The following is a 16,839-nucleotide window of genomic DNA, read 5'->3' as shown; positions in this document are numbered from 1 at the left end:
ATCCAGCTCCAAGGAAGAGCTTGCAGAGGGGCAGGTCTCAGACTGTCTTCAGGAGTCCTACAGGCTCCACACTGATGTCAGGGAAATGACCAGAATTCCCAAGTTGCTCTTTGTGTGCTTGGAGCTGGCACCTCTCCAGCAAGTACTTAGCCTGAGCTCGGGCACCCTGTACCTCATGGAGGGGGTGGGCACCTCTCCAGCACTCATGATCTGAGCACTGTAGTACCCAAGCCCCCATTCCTTGTCAATATCCATGGCAGACATCATTTGGAACCAGCCCACAGCCTGAATGACCCCAAGAAACTCCCCCACCAAGCCCCAGAATTGACATCTGAAGTGAGAGAACCAAAGGCCAGTATAGTGCCCTGAGTGTCCTACCCTCCTGCCCCAGCTCCTTCTGCCACACAAAACAGAGTCACCTCTGGCTTAGCCTTTGTGCATGTCACTAATGAATGCTTCTCCCACAGGTAAGAGGACACACCTCACAACCTGATGTTCTTGTGTGATCCACAACCTAAGCAACCCTACCCAACAGTCTTGGGGCAGAGAGAGAGAGAGAGAGAGGGTGGGGGCAAGGGTAGTGTAAGAACAAGCTTTACAAAACATTCTTTACAAGAACATTCTTTATGAAACAGAAACCATATTCACACAGCCAACCATATTCACAGACACTGTGAAATAAAAAGGTGACATTCTTGACATGTGAAACCAACCCTTATGCCCCAGAAACCTGCCGGCTACCCTCCACAGGCTCTGTGCAGGCTTGGGTTCACAAAGGCCACCAGGGTTGAAGACACAGATAAGCTGTGGGTAACAAGGGGAGCTGAGGTCTTCTCACATCCTGGGCTTTAAGGTCCCTGCAAAATCACTCCCTTCTCTCCTTAGCAACTCTTGCCAAAGCAGCTTGGAAGAGCAACAAACAGAGGGATGCTGCTCTGCAGTGTTGACTACCCATCTGCCAAGGCCACAGACGGCACGTGCTCGGTGACTACTACTAAGCAGCCACAGTCCTTGTCCCAGCCTCTCTCTGTCCCTGAGTGGTCTGTTCCAAGCGCCGTCTTTTCTTGCTTGGTCTCTATCAGTTGCTGCCTCCACAGCACGGGCTCCAGGCCAGCATCTCTGTCCTGCCACCCCGGCTGGGAGGACACTCTGATGTCACCTGCACAGCTGCAAGTGTGGGTGTTTGTGCAGCTTCTCTATCAGTTCTTCCTCCTTGGGCTCTTCAAGGATGTCCCTGCAAGGTAGGGACAGTCACACAAAAGCTTCAGAGAGAGATGGGCCTGGGTCTCTTAGAGACTGCAAGCAAAGTCAGCAGGCAAGGTCTGCGAGTGCCCAGACTCAGAGTCCCCAACTGGGAGGTACTTTCAAAACAGGTTGTGGCAGGGCACAGGGGCAGCAGCATGTAGGTCCTGCCTCAGGAAGACATAGATGCTAAAACCTTTGTGTGCAGTGACAAGCACACTAGGGGGACTATGGAGGGGTTCAGTGTAGGGCATAACATGCACACAGCCTAGACTTTACCCCTACACCAAAAAGAATTAAATGAAAAGCCTGGAAGCCTAGAGAGCCCTTCTCATACCAAATGGCATGACTACAGTTGGCTGGTCATAGCACACAGCCAACACTGGTTTAAGAAAATGGGGCCCATGACAAAAGGCCCTGGGATGACAGCCACTCTTCTATATAAGCAGAGGACAATCTCCATGATGCTACAAGAGGAAAAGATGTGGCTCCTCCAGGCCACCTGGCTGTGTCCCATGGCATCAACCAGAAACTACAAGACACTGGAGGATAGACAGTCCCTTCCATATTCTGGACCCCAAGTACAGCAGAGTCCATGTCCCTGGTGGAACCAGAAGTGTCCACTGTTGTGGTGTGGAAGCCCAGATGACTGAGTGGAGAAAGAACCCTGTCAGAAGCCTTCCTCACTGCCCACCCCCCATCAGCTCCAAGCCCTGGAGGCACACACCCAAGGCCTGCACCTGAACATGAGCTCCACAGACATCTGATAGTTGATCTTCTGGTTTCCAACAAGGAGCTGCTTATAACTTCCGGGATCCCATCGGTGGACAAAGTTCTGGAGCAAGAGGAAGGGTATAAGTAACCATGTGGTACCAGTTTCAGAGCCAGACCCCCATCACCCAATCTGTGGTTACAGTACAGTCACCGTGGGGAGCAGCTCACCCTGGACATCTGGATGCAGAGCCTATGAGATCCGCACCCATGAAATAGCAAGATGCTGGACTTCTCATCCTTAAGTCCTAAGAACCCACAGACTGGTTTTATGTGTCAACTTGACACAAGCTAGAGTCATCAGAGAGGAAGGAGCCTCAGTTGAGGAAATGCTCCCAAGAGATCTAGCTGCATTGCATTTTCTCAATTAGTGATCAATGGAGGAGGGCCCAGCCCCAATCCAGTTGTAATTGCATTTTCTCAACTAGTGATCAATGGGGGAGGGCCTAGCCCATGGTGGCTGGTGCCATCCCTGAGGTTCTGGGTTCTAAAAGAAAGCAGGCTGAGCAAGTGAGCAGCTCCCCTCCATGGCCTCTGCATCAGTTTCTACTTACAGGATCCTTGCCCTATTTGAGTTCCTATCCTGACTTCTTTCAGTGATGAACAGTGATTTGGAAGCATAAACCAAATAAACCCTTTCCTCCCCCAACTTGCTTTTTGGTGTTTTGTTGCAGCAACAGAAACCCTAAGACAGACCAGCCAGGGTAAGCAGCTCAGAGGCCTGCAGCCAGGCTCCCTCAGCCTGTGGCCTTGGTAGGTAGCAGGGCTCACCCACCAAAACTCTAGACAGCCCAGCAGGCAATCTCAGGCCTGGACAGGGATATCTGGTACCTCCAGAAGCAGAGCCAGAAACAGGTTGATCCAGATGACAGAGGACACCAACCACCATAGCACAAAATACACCATTGACCACCTGTGAAGGACAAGGAGGGCAAGACCCATTGTGAGTGGGGTGAGATGACTCCACAAAGTCAAACATCTCCCAGTGCACATCTGTGAGGGACCCTGCTGCTAACTCCACAGTGTATAGAGTAGTAATGTTGCCATAACACCAGGACTTGGAGGTGCAGGGACACCAAGGAAGCCTAGCATGATATGTAAGTTGTATTCAAACAGGTCCCTCTGATGAGCTGGTCAAAGCTCTACAAGCTATGAACTAAATGAGCCACCTGACTGTTCTCCTAGGATGCTACCCCCATGGAAATCCCCAGAAGCACCAGGCAATTATATACACCATTTATTACTCCCATGCTGGCATCCCCAGGGTGTATAAGCCCAGGATCCTGGCTATCTCCCAGTTTAGTGTGGATGAAGGTTGAAGGCTGCCAGGTCACAGCTTGGGCAGCCTTCCAAAGTCAGGGACTAGTTCCCGTCTCAGTCCAGGCCCTGCTTCTCTGATATACTGGCCAACTAAGAGCCAGCACTGGGGCAGACAGACTTACGGGCCTGAGTAGCGCTGATAGGCTTCCAGTAATACCTGCCAATTGTTCACCACCATCACGTTCCACAGTGTGATCAGAGCAGCCTGTGGGGTAGCAGAGGTAGGGTCCAGGAGGGCCCAGGACAAGGCAGAAGAGCAGCCCAGGGAACAGGGAAAAGGGGCAAGACAGAGGCAGAGTCCCAAGTGAGCTGGACCTGGGGACAAGGCAGAGGACTCACAGCAAAGTCATCAAAGTTGTTGGACCAGTAATCTAGCTGCTCGAAGCTTCCACACACTGCTGAGCTGTTATCGGGTGCCAGGCTGGAGACACAATGTCCCTCGGTTAGTAGCTGTAGCCAAGGGCCTGCGCATCTCAGCACTGCCCTACTCCTCAGCCCAGCATGGACTCTTAGGCCCCAGGGGAAAGGGCAAAGGAAGATGCCACTTCCTAGCCATGCAGGGAGCATATATGACATGACCCAAAAGGCCCCCGTCCCCAGAATCCTAGGCTCCAGGTTCTGAGGATGGTACTTTATCCCCAGTTCCACCCTAGCACTGCCATAGCCTACATCCTGGTGGGGATGGGATCTGTGCTCAGGAGACCCAGTGCAGGACACCGACAAGAAATGTTTAGGGGGAGGGCCCACTGAGTTGCCCACAGGTTAATGCCCTCAGGCACAGCCAGCCCCTCACCTGCTGTTTCCAGGAGGCACAATGATGCCTTGGAATAGGTTGATCCCAATGATGGCGAACACATAGTATGTCACCTGGAGGAAGAGTCCTTGTCAGCGCAGCCACAGGGCCAGGCTGAGGCCAAAGGAGGGGAGGCAGGGAGACACAGAGACAGCTCTGCCCTACAGATGGGGAGCTGGGGAGACCAGAAGCACTAGGCTAGCTCTCCAGGTCTGGTTGCTTTTTGGGTTCCACAGTTGTAGGCCTGCTACCACTGAGGACAGACCAGGCCATCTGGCCCCTGCGGAGGCCCAGGCATATCTTAACTTCTGTCTGGCACACGTGGCTACAAGCCCTGCAATATGTCTACAAAAGAATATCTTCGGGGCTGGAGAGATGGCTCAGAGGTTAAGAGCAGTGGCTGCTCTTCCAAAGGTCGTGAGTTCAATTCCCAGCAACCACATGGTGGCTCACAACCATCCATTATGAGATCTGGAGCCCTCTTCTGGTGTGCAGATATATATGGAAGCAGAATGTTGTATACATAATAAATAAATAAAATCTTTAAAAAATAAAAAAGAGTACCTTCCAAAATCTCAAGCTTGGGCCCAGGGGGGCTGTGGGAGCCCTAGAAAGGCTGTTCACAATTTCCTGAGTTTTTTACTGTGGTACATGACTCAGGGGTCACGAAGGACTGGGTAGTTACCACAAAGACCCTGGCATAGACAGCAACCCCAAGTCCTCTTTGGAAGGAAGGGGCCAAACAAGTCTGGCATCCTGACATGGCTGTGGGTCTCCTCATCAGAGCAGAGTTAGGCCAGCCACATGCCACTTGGACTCCACAGAGCCAACCCACCCAGGCTACCACCAGAGCCCCAGGACTTACCACCAAGATCCCACCAAATGATTTGAAATTCTGGACCAGGCCCAGGATGGTGCTGGTTACCATAGCTATTGGCTGTGGGTAGGAAGAGGGTTTAGCCTAACTCTTTCTGCCCCAAAGATAACAGTGTACCCCACAACACACATCCTCACCCTGACCAGGAGAGAATGGACCAGAAGCTACTCCATAGCCATCGACACACATCGACACACACTTGGACACCCACCTCAAGGCCATCTATACACCTACACACATCACACTCCCACAGACACCCATACTCCACATATATCCTGTACACATCCACCACATATAGAAACCCTATACACCCACATGCTCACACACGCTCACACCCACACACATGCTCACATATTCCCCCCAAATGCCCAGCCTTCTGTGGGTGCTGAGTCACAGGTCCCTTTAACAGCCTGGCATCCATACCCTGTGACCACCTCTGCCTGCTGGCCTGCTAAGACCTGATGTGCATCCCTGTGCCCAGAAGCTAAAAGAAATGGAAGAGCAGGCTCTTGATCCAGTGCCCCCTCCCCACCCCAACAGTTTAAGAACGCTAAGAAGCTTGAAGGTATGCTCCCAAAGGGCCCTTGGGGATGTGTGTCTCTTCCTAAGCTCATGGCGGCAGGGGGGGTGGGGTGGGGCGCAGAGCATACCTTCACATTGGGGATGACACGCAGGAATCGAAAGACAATCAGTGTGTTCACCAGCCGTGTCATGTCCCACAGTGACAGTGAGCCAAACTGCTTAGGCTTCCTAGGAAGGCACAGGAGCCATGTTAGGAGGTCCAGGAGAGCAGAGCAATTAGGCAGCAGGGGTGAACAGACAGCAATAGTCACTGAATAGATACCAAGCAGAAAAAGCTCTCAGGAGGTGGGAGACTGAGCTTGGTCATACCCTACTCACACCTAGAGCCATAACCACAGCCACAGCCATAGTCACAGCCATACCCCTCAGCACTGCCATAGCCATAGCCACACCTCCCAACACTGCCACAGCCACACCTCCCAGAACTGCCACAGTCATGGCCACACCCACCAGAGCAGCCCCATAGCATGAAGGAAGAGATAGTATTCAATAACCAGGTCCCAGACCTGCTGAGCTCAGTTTTCCTAAAGAACTGATAGGAAGCCTGTCCCAACCTCAACCTGACCTTTGACCCTATCCCATCACTGACCCTGTTCTATCTGGGCCTATGACTTCTGACCCTCTCCTGAACCAACCTCCTATCATATGATCCAGTCCTAACCCCAACCCTGTGGCTACCACTCCACTCAAGTATCCCCATGGTTTGTCTATATTCTGACTCCTATCTAAACATAATCCATTCTCACCCCAATGTCACCTTTGCAATTCCCAAGGTGATGGGACAAAGCTTGAGAAGGGCTTGGCTCACATCAGAAACTATTCTCACAGATCACTATTCTTCTGCCTGGCATATGGAACTGTCCCAGCATCTCCAAGCTAAGCCAGAAGACACCCCAGAGGTAACTCCTGCAGGTCAATGCTTGACCACTATCCCTCAGAAGCCTATCCCAATTGTGTCACTGTCTAAGACAAGGCAGGGCAGGGATCCATAGTGTACATAAGTGGCCCAGGCCTGTACCAGCCAAGCCTTGGCTCACAGGAGCTTCATAGCAACCTAATGTGTCATCCTGACACAGGGCAGCCTCACCAACAAAGGCACTGGTTCAAGCCTAGCACCCACTGGCTATGCCAAAAGTCGTGGGACTCTACCCAGAAGTCTCTCGGTACAGTAAGAATGGGGGCTAGTGGGCTCAAATAGTGCCCTAACACCTAAGGAAGCCAAGGACACCATTTTACAAAAAGGAAACAGACACTGAACACAGGGATGAGTCAAGGCCACATGCTGGGCAGGCACTAGCAAGGGGATTTTGCCACATTCCAGCAGAGGGACCCAGCCCACTCAATCTGTGACCCCAGATCCCCCAGACCTGAGTTGGGCCTCATTTCCCATGCTGGAGATGGTGGGGGAGAAGGGACATGTCCACTTGTTAGAATACCTTACAGGGAACACCTCCGCCCATTTCTGCATGTCCCCCATGCAGGGCAGACTCAGCCCACAATCCAACATCCCCACTGGCAGAATGGTGCATGACACTGTCCAGGGACCCCATGGGGTACTGGAATATGTCACCTGGGTGCTGTGCAGTGAGACAGGTCACTGCTCAGGTGGTATCCCCAAGTTTTCTGCAATCACATACCATACTGAGTTTGGCAATCGGTATATCACCAGAGTAGAAATCTCCAAAACCTGAATCATAGAGAGAAAGGGGCATTGTCCAGCAGTGCCCACCCAGGTGGCACCTCCAGCAGTGCCATCCCAGGCAGCTTGCAACAGAATCCCAAGACTTAAGTCCATCCTTTGGCCATGTAATGGCACTCGGAGCTCAGGCCTGGCCCTGTATATCCAGATGTATGACTTCTGTCAGTCAGAAAACTGGCTTCAGGAATCAGGACTTCGGAAGTCACTTAGTCACAGATGGACCAAAAGGCCTCATTCAAGTAACTCTCTCTATGTATGTCTCCAAGGACCCACTGGCTCTCAAAATGTCACTTGAGGTCACTGCTGTGATACCCACACCAAGTGTGAGCCCCTCATTCCCAGCAAGAAGGGAAAAGAAAGTTCATGAATTCCCAAGGGCACCGTGGGTGGCTGAGTCCACTGATACCCACTTACCCACACCAAGGCTGCACTGTGAACCAGTGGCACTGAAAGGCTGTGACAGGGGCTGCATTAGCTGCTGATAGCTCTGGGTCCAACTGGTCCTCCCTCAGGATGACAAGTGGCAGTCCAGCCCCCGCAGCACTCACATACAAGTCTCTGCAACCCATCACACACTTCAACCCAGGCCCCTTGAGCCAAGAGCTCCACTTCCTCTTAGGTAGCCCATTATGCTCTCCCTGATATATCTATACTATACTATACTAAACTATACTATACACCCAAAGGGCCTGGGCAAAGCTGCTGGCCAGGCTCACACAGCTGTCAGGAGAGGTACCCCAGCTTGTGTAGACTTTACCAGGAGGACAATGGTGAGGAAGCCATCGAACACGTTGCCACAGTAGAACAGGTAGCCCCGCAGGCCCAGTGCAAACAACTTGAGCAGCATTTCCAGCAGGTAGTACAAGACGAAGACGTAGTCAAGAATCTGAAGAGGCAGAACCCAGCACTAGCCTCACCCACTGTATCCCCAGAGCTGGTCCTAGGACACCAAGGCCTGTGGCCATGGCATTCCCCCCACCTCCTCTGCTGCCCCTCTAGGACCCCCATCCCCTGTGCTTAGGGCTGGCATTTCTGTTTCTTGCTCTGTCCTAATCTCTGAGGTCTACAGAGACGCACATCTGCCCCTGACGCAGGCCTCCCCAACCAACAGGAAGCATAAGAGAACACCCTGGGCTAGTCCTTCTCAGGGGAACCCGAGCTTGCAATAGGACAGACAGCTTGGGGTGAGAGCTCATCAAGGAAGATGGCCTGTACCAGGAAGGGAACACAAGTAACTCTTCCTCTAAAGAGGGTCATGCAGACGCTCCTCACACACAGGAAAGACACGGGGAGGCTCACTCCCCAGGTGTACACAGTTTTATTCATTCTGAGCTGTCAGGCTACCTCCATGAAGCCACTAACAGAATCTAACATGAGGCTTCTGCTTAAAGTTCAAAGTGGAAAGCTTCAACTCCCAAGGGATTTGATAGAAACTTTTAACACCAAAAGAAATCAAGTTTACTTCTTGGAGGCAAAGCTCAAAGTCTGAAGCCACACAGCCCACATGACCCAGTCAGCACTGCAGCCCAGTTGGTCTCTTCTCTCTAAAGGACCCTCAGCCTCCCAAGGGAGTCACTCTGTTCCCATCCAGACATCCTTTGCCCATATAACCAGAACCTGCACCCCTGTGAGGGATCACTGCTCTGGCTGGACTCAGTCACCGTCTCCACCCTACTTCTCCTCCTCTTCCTCCCTCTTCCTCCTCCTCCTGCTCCTCCTCCCCCTCCTCCTCCTCCTCCTCCTCCTCCTCCTCCTTCTCCTCCTCCTCCTCCTCCTCACTGCTCAGCCCCTAGCAGAGCTGACAGCTTCACAGGCCAGCAGCCCCTGAACTCACCTCCAGGACAAAGTCATCACGTTCCTCAGGCAGCAGTTTTGAGTCCAGCACCAGGAACACCTGTAGAGCCACAGAGGAGGGCGGCTTACCATGTGGCCAGCCAGTGTGTGTGTGTGGGGGGGGGGTTTACAAGGGAAGACTAGCTGAAGGAGAGGGCCTCCCGCACCACCACAGGGTAAGCCCCCACTCACACAGATAGACAAGAAGTTTCCCAGAGCGATGAGGTTCCCCAGGTAGTCAAAGTACTGATTACTGAAGAGAAACTGGGCACTCTGCAGAAATGGAGACTGGTACTGGGGCATCGGCGGGACCTACAAAGAGAATCCATGCTCTCAGAGCCATGGTGAGGCAGGTGACCTGTCTCTTGTTCTAAGGTGACATCCTCCTGGCTTACCTCCTGCCCTTCCTCAGAAGTAATCACAAATACATGAGAGCCTATTCATAATGGCCTTTATAGCAGTGACCTTATACAGCTAGAATGATAAATGTCTAGTGACCTGTATGTAAACAATGTCACATTAGTAATTTGAAATGTGTACTTGTGAGGCTAGGAAGATGGCTTAGTGTAGGGAGACACTGTAGCCCCGCCTCCTAGTAGTCCGGCTAGCTCAGTTGGTAGAGCATGAGACTCTGAATCTCAGGGTCGTAGGTTCATGCCCTACATTGGGCGCCAAGTGAGGCGTAAGGCTAAGATTTCTTTATTCAGATAAACACCAGCCAAGTGAAGGGGCTATCCACGTGTCGCCGTCCCTTAAGAATCCTCCCCACGTCACCTGTAGACCTCACCACACCCTCAGGGGCGTGTCCCGGCACACCTGTCCGGGCTACTAGGAGGCAGGGCTACAGTGTTCTTCCACACATTGTAAGACAAACTCCCATTTCTGGAGTTCTTACCTTCTACACTGACGGTAGCAAATCAGGTAAGGGTGGTTATAAAGCAGGTGAGGTAAGTAAAGTAGTTCAAAGTCTGTACACATCTGTACAGAAGGCAGAATTATATACAATTCTCATGGTGCTTATGGATTTTACAGAACCTCTTAACATAGTTACTGATTCCCAATATGTGGAGAGAGTCGTTTTGCACATAGAGACCTCAGAATTCGTCCCTGATAATACTGAACTAACCTCGTTGTTCTTGCAGTTACAGGAAACAATCAGAAACAGAAGTAATCCACTGTACATTACGCATATTAGATCCCATAGGGTCTGCCAGGTCCACTGGCACAAGGCAATGACGAGATTGATTGTTTATTAATTGGCACTGTGCTAGAAGCCTCAGAATTTCATAAAAAGCATCATGTAAATAGCAAGGGTTTAAAGAAGGACTTCTCCATCACTTGGCAACAAGCCAAGGAGATAGTGAGAAACTGTCCTACTTGTTCCTTTTATAACCAAACTCCGCTGCCAGCAGGCTGTAATCCTAAAGGCATTCAGAGGAATGAGATCTAGCAAATGGATGTCTTTCACTTTACAGAATTTGGAAATTTGAAATATGTGCATCATACCATTGACACATTCTCAGGTTTCCAATGGGCTACTGCTCTCAACTCTGAAAAAGCTGATTCCGTTATTACACACCTACTAGAGGTGATGGCAGTTATGGGCATACTGGCACAGATAAAAACTGACAATGCTCCAGCATATGTCTCCACAAAAATGGAACAGTTCTTCAAATATTATAACATAAAACATGTCACAGGTATACCACACAGTCCTACAGGACAAGCAGTTGTTGAGAGTTCTAACAGGACGCTTAAGGAGATGCTCCATAGGCAAGCTGGTAAGTCAAACCCCCACCCCAAACATAGGTTGCATAATGCTTTATTGACACTAAACTTTCTTAATGCCAATGACAAAGGACAAACAACTGCGGAAAGACACTGGACTATGGAAAAAACTGCTGAACTGAATCAACCAGTGTACTTCAAAGATGTATTGACCTCAGTATGGAAACCCAGACATGTGTTATGTAGGGGTTTTGCATGTTTCCACAGGAGAAGAAAAATCTTTGGATACCATCAAAATTGATCAAGATTTGAATTGAAAAAGAAAACCCTCTCGACAAGGACGACTGACAGGTATTTACTGAGTATATCTCATGAACTAAATAAAAGCCTCCCAAAGGAATGGGAAGTGCTTTGTTTTTATCCTCACCGGAAAACCCACCTCAGAAAGTCAAAGGACACTGCATGGGTAGATACTTAAAGGAAAGAAGGTAGCTATAACCATTGAACAAAGGGAACATGCATACGGTAAACTTTACAGCTGTCTCTCAAATAATTCTATTTCTCTTCATTTCCTAGTCCCTATTCAATCAAATCGATGCTGGATTTAGAGTTGGATTTGGCTTTCCTCCCCTAAAATCCAAGCATGTTATTTCAAAAAAATTTAAAGTTTCTGTGTTATATCAAGAAGCCAATTGATGTAATACAGAATAAATGAAGAATCAGAAGACTATCTTTTGACTTTTCTTGGCTCTTTCAAGGCCTACACCCTCTCATAATTGTCGTTTTTCAATGGTTGCCTTTCCCAGTACACATACATGTGCAAGCAAACATTTCTCTGCTGACACTTATGTTTTAGTCCCATACAGCCAATGAAGACCCACCTGACGACAATCCCTGCATGCTCCAGAAAAAGAATTGGACCACATCTCTCCAACTGCACTGGATTCAACTCACTCTGTTTTTACTGACACTCCGACCAGCGCCTCGAGTAATGATTTCAATCAAGTTGAAGATTTCAACCTAGATCTTCAATCAAGCAAATCCCATCTAACATGGACTGGAGATAACCCAACAGAGACTTTCCCTGTGCTAACATTTTTTTCTACAGGACCCCACAAGGCTACCATCGTCCCATTTCAGCAGGAAGTAACTTAGAAGATGCTATGCCCCTGCTCCCCATTATTGTTTATTAGGGTAGTATAAGGCTAGTTAGAAATAACTTTCTTATTGTTTAGAGTTGGGATTGGAAGGAGGTGTTCAAGTTAGACACCCTTTCCACATGACTTTAGGGCTTAGACGAAATAGATAGTTAGGATGTGCAATAGCAGATTATTGTATCTTCTTATACTTCACCTTTATGATTGTTAATTTTGGATTTTTTTTTTTTTTTTTTTTTTGGTTTTTCGAGACAGAGTTTCTCTGTGGTTTTGGAGACTGTCCTGGAACTAGCTCTTGTAGACCAGGCTGGTCTCGAACTCACAGAGATCCACCTGCCTCTGCCTCCCGAGTGCTGGGACTAAAGGCGTGGACCACCAACGCCCGGCTTAATTTTGGATGTTTTACACTATTAAGTTTTAATCCTCTTTTAGACTAAAAGGGGAATTGTAGGGAGACACTGTAGCCCCGCCTCCTAGCAGCCCGGACAGGTGTGCTGGGACACGCCCATGAGGGCGTAGTGAGGGGAGGCCTCAAGGTGACTCGGGGAGGATTCTTAAGGGACAGCGGACACGTGGAGACCCTCTTCTCCCTTCTCCTCTCTCTAGCCTGGCTGCCTTGCTGCCCCTGGCACGCTCTGGCTTACGCTTGGCTGGTGTTTATCTGAATAAAGAAATCTTAGCCTTACGGACTGTGGATCGATCTCTTCAGCTTAGTGGTTAAGAGGACAGGTTGCTTTTCCAGAGGACTCAGGTTCAATTCCCAGTATACACATGGTGGCTCATAACTATCTATAACTCCAATCCCTGGAGATAGAACACCCTCTTCTGGCCTCTGCAGGCACCAGCACACATGTGGTACACAGATACACATGCAGACAAAACACCCATGCACATAAAATAAGTAAAATAGTTTAAAAATAAAAAGCATGCTTGGGAGCTAGAGAGATGGCTCAGCAGTTAAGAACACTAGCTGTTCTTAACCGGGTGGTGGTGGCGCACACCTTTGATCTCAGCACTCAGAGGCAGAGGCAGGCAGATCTCTGTGAGTTCGAGGCCAGCCTGGTCTGCAAAGCTACACAGAAAAAACAAACACTAGCTGCTCTTGCAGAGGATCTGGTCTCAGCTCCCAGCACCCACAAGATACTTCACAGCCATCTGCAACTCCAGTTCCAGGTGATCAATGCCCTTTTCTGACCTATTCCACAGGGACCAGACACACAAATGGCATACACACATACATGTAGATAAACCATGCATACACATAAAAGATGTGTGAGTGAAGGCCTTGTCACCAAGACTGATGACCTGAGTTCTACCCATAGTACCCATGTGGACAAAGAGAACAGCTTCTCATAAGTTGTCCTCTGACCAGCACATGCACTGTGACATACACACACACACAAAAAGCACATAAAATACAATAAAAACTGAAATTGCACTGAGCAGTGGTAGCACATGCCTTTGACCCCAGCACTCGGGAGGCAGAGGCAGACAGACTGATCTACAGAGTGAGTCACAGGACAGCCAAGGATACATGAGAAACACTACTGTCTTGAAAGATAAAAAAAAATGACTAAACAAACAAATAAATAATTAAAATTATAAAAGCATACCAAATGGACACTACTTTGTGGAACATTCCTAAGGCTGGCTCACCAAGTGCTAGGACAAGATAACGACAAACCCAGATGCACTGTGGCCATCCAGAGTGGACAGCAGTGGAGGACAGCCTCACAAGACCTGTGAGGTCTGTGCCTTCCTGTGACACCTCTCTCACATGTGATGGTGGCTACAGCAGACTGAGGCAGCGAACCACAGGGGCAGCCTGATACACCTGTGAGTCCACCCAGAGGAGGCAGGGAGAATGCTCCGCTCCTGCTGCCCCAGGGGTGGGAGTACCACCATACATACACAGTAAGTTTCAATAATAAAACTGAACCACTGACTTCTTCAGTGACCAGCAAAGGCCACATTTCAGGTGACAGCTCCAAGTGAAAAACGGTCAAGACTACCGGAGTGGGGGTGCGGGAGATGCAGGGAAGAGAGTTCATCACCAAGAGTGGTTTACGTGGAAAGGTCCCAAACTTCATGAACTCCATGTCAAGGACAAGCATGCCTAGGACTACATGGGACAATGTCCACAGGAAAATGTCAACACACCATACTGAACAGAATGGCTCCTCTGGGGAGGGTCCTCAAAAAGCAGTCACTACTTCTCAGCTCTGACTTGCTGTCAACACCAGCTCCACTGTGAATATAATTTCTGCCAGCATCCCTTACCTACAGCAGGCATGGGGTGAGTCTCAACAGACGGTGGAGGACAAGCCAGGAGTGAATAACCCCCTGCAGCTTTTGGTGTCATGTGGTATCAGGACATATGGTGACTCTCCAGGCATGCAGTCCTCCTGGCACCCTAGAGCTTCAGCCTGACCTGCTCACATGTGAGCTAGTGTGCAGGGGCTGCCCTTTAGCGCTCTGCACATCCTGACCTCTGCTGCAGAGAGCATGGCCCCCGCACTACCCAGTACAGTTGCTCTCACTTGCCAGTGGCCCACAGACCAGCACTGGCTCAGGCAGTTCAGAGGTCTGTTCCCCAGAAGTCTAGGTCATCTTCTGCACAGGAATCTCAGCCACATTCTCCACAGATGTCTGGAAACCTTCTCCAGAGGTTTGGGCCACCTTCTCTCTAGAAGCGTAAGCCAGACTTCTCCACAGAGGCCTGAGTCTGGCTGGGGAAGTTCTCCTTTTAAGGTCTCCTTGCTTGGGTACTATCCCTCAGCCCCAGAGCTCTTCCTTCTCTACAGAAGGTCTTTCATCACACCTGAGACTTCCTCATAGGGCGAGGGCCTTGTTTACACCCCCTCTGTGGTTTCTGCCTGACTGGAAGCACACTGACACCTTGCTAAGAGAGGTCCAGCATCTCCATCACATTCAAACTTAGCAGAACATAGCCACGTACTCTTGTGCTACTGAGAGCTGAACCGACTGTCTCTCCAACGTCACAGAGGCTGCCTCTGAGGAGGGCAGTGAAGGGGGCTTTCTATTATTTCACATCTACAATTGTGACTACACCCATTGAAGGACTTTTTGGAAGCTGCAGGCACGGTGCCTGCTCTGCATCCACCAGCATGCACTCAGTCCCTGCCGACAGACAAGCAGATCATGCAAGCTACCACAGCATCAGCCTACCCCAGGGCTGTGGTGATACATTATTTAGGATTTAATAAAATGCCTGAAGTATCAGAATGTAGAGCCAGCCACACTAGATAGCTATAGAAGCTAGGCAGTGGTGGCACACACCTTTAATCCCAGGACTCAGAATGGATCTCTGAGTTCAAGGCCACACCAGAGTGAATCAGTCTAAAAGATTAACAGAGCTCATGTCTTTAATCCCAGCCCTAGAGAAGTGTATAAAAGACAGGAGCCCAGTGTCTCAGGATGCATTCTCCAGCCATGTTGAGGAAAGGCAGCAGTCTGAGGCTTGGTGGAGTGCTTGTGGAGACAGGATCACTCCTTTTAGACTGAGGTAGAGGTAAGAGCTGGTGGCTGGCTGATTTGCTTCTCTGATCTTCAGCTTGAAGCTTGAACCCCAATATCTGTCTCTGGGTTTTTATTTTTCGTGTTACACAGGGCATCTCTCTGAATGGGTTGATCCAAAACTACAGCATGCCCCTAGAGTTAGCAACTCCCAAGCAACTGAACCTCAAAATTAAAATACAGTCCCCACTGCACTCCATTTTTGGACGGAAGAGTGACATAACACCAGGGCAAGGACCCAAGGTTCTCAAAACTTCCAGATTCAAACACATATCAAGACCCAATCCTAAGCTTCAGATCTTGGACCACCACAAAGAGCATGGCCACAGAGCAGATAAGTAACTGGGAAAGCCAAGTGTGGTCATGCATGCCTTTAATCCTAGCATTCTGGAGCAAAGATAGTGAGTTTCTGTGAGTTTGAAGCCACCCAGAGCTACATAGTAAGTTGAAAGACATCTATGACTACACAGGGAGACCCTGTCTCAAAAAAAAAAAAAAAAAATCCAAAAAGTAGCTAGGAAAAGGGGCCAGAGGAAGGACACAGCTCAAGTGCTAGGTTGTCCCCAGCCCAAGTCTACTCTACTGGGCCTCAGTTGATAGACACAGTCTGTGTGTCCTTCCTCTGCAGCACTGTGACAGGAAACACCTCCCCGTGAATAGATACCATAACATCCTGGCACTGGGAGAAAGTAGAGTCAAGTTGGACAGCTACTATGTCTCCCAGAGGTTGGCAAGCACCAGCATAGGGACAACCAGGGTAGCCCAGCAAGCACTATTGGGCAAGACCAAGGAACGGAGCCTAAATGGAGATTGTTCTCTTGACCAGGTCTAACTATACCTAGAAAAGGATTGAGTGACAACAGACCTAGCCTGTATGGCTTCTAAGAGCAGCCTTCTGAGGCAGCAGACTTCTTACCCAGGCTGGAAACCACCACCTGGAACAGAGCCTCCCTAATCGCTGCAAGCCTATATCCAACAGCATCTGCTTCACACGCCCCAAGTCAAGGGGACCCCCTGACATCTCAATGCTCACCTGGTCCACGCAGAGGTCTGATGGCAGAATATATACACAGTGCTCCCTGATGAAATATCGCTATCATCAGACTCCTGTGTCCCAAGATGGGAGCAGAAGCAACACCCCTAAGGACATTAGCAATAAATGCATGCCTCCAGAAGTCCTGGGGAAGCCTGAGAGAAACATGGTTTTAAGACAACCACCTGCAATGGGGACCTGAGCCTTCTAGAGTGGCTAACAGGAGGGCTGATCCTTCATGCTGCACAGACTTCTCCACTCAAGCCC

At 49.8% G+C, this 16,839-nt stretch overlaps 1 protein-coding gene and 1 non-coding gene across 6 annotated transcripts in view; one reads left to right on the top strand and one right to left on the bottom strand.

The window, feature by feature from the left end:
- Positions 1–605: 605 nt before the first annotated feature.
- Positions 606–16,839, bottom strand: part of Tpcn2 (two pore segment channel 2) — a 33,637-nt gene continuing 17,403 nt past the window's right edge. For 3 of the 5 annotated variants that reach the window (XM_027408791.2, XM_027408793.2, XM_035442081.1), the window contains 12 exons: positions 9,310–9,429; positions 9,119–9,178; positions 8,042–8,170; positions 7,223–7,272; positions 5,654–5,753; positions 4,992–5,063; positions 4,127–4,200; positions 3,673–3,754; positions 3,456–3,538; positions 2,845–2,926; positions 1,983–2,077; positions 606–1,234 (listed from right to left, as the gene is read on the bottom strand). In XM_027408791.2, coding sequence (XP_027264592.1) covers positions 1,156–1,234; positions 1,983–2,077; positions 2,845–2,926; positions 3,456–3,538; positions 3,673–3,754; positions 4,127–4,200; positions 4,992–5,063; positions 5,654–5,753; positions 7,223–7,272; positions 8,042–8,170; positions 9,119–9,178; positions 9,310–9,429 — 1,026 coding nt within the window. In that variant the 3' untranslated portion in view covers positions 606–1,155. Of the gene's footprint in view, positions 1,235–1,969; positions 2,078–2,844; positions 2,927–3,455; positions 3,539–3,672; positions 3,755–4,126; positions 4,201–4,991; positions 5,064–5,653; positions 5,754–7,222; positions 7,273–8,041; positions 8,171–9,118; positions 9,179–9,309; positions 9,430–16,839 lie in introns of all 5 variants that reach the window. The other 2 variants (XM_027408792.2, XM_027408795.2) reach the window with 2 other exon arrangements.
- Trnaq-cug lies at positions 9,716–9,788 on the top strand. Its single transcript has one exon. It is a non-coding gene; the product is annotated as a tRNA-Gln (tRNA).

This window comes from Cricetulus griseus, chromosome 3, assembly GCF_003668045.3.
Source record: "Cricetulus griseus strain 17A/GY chromosome 3, alternate assembly CriGri-PICRH-1.0, whole genome shotgun sequence".
Lineage (NCBI taxonomy): Eukaryota > Metazoa > Chordata > Mammalia > Rodentia > Cricetidae > Cricetulus > Cricetulus griseus.
The sequence above is the reverse complement of the archived record's forward strand: the minus strand, read 5'-3'. Positions and strand labels throughout refer to the sequence as shown.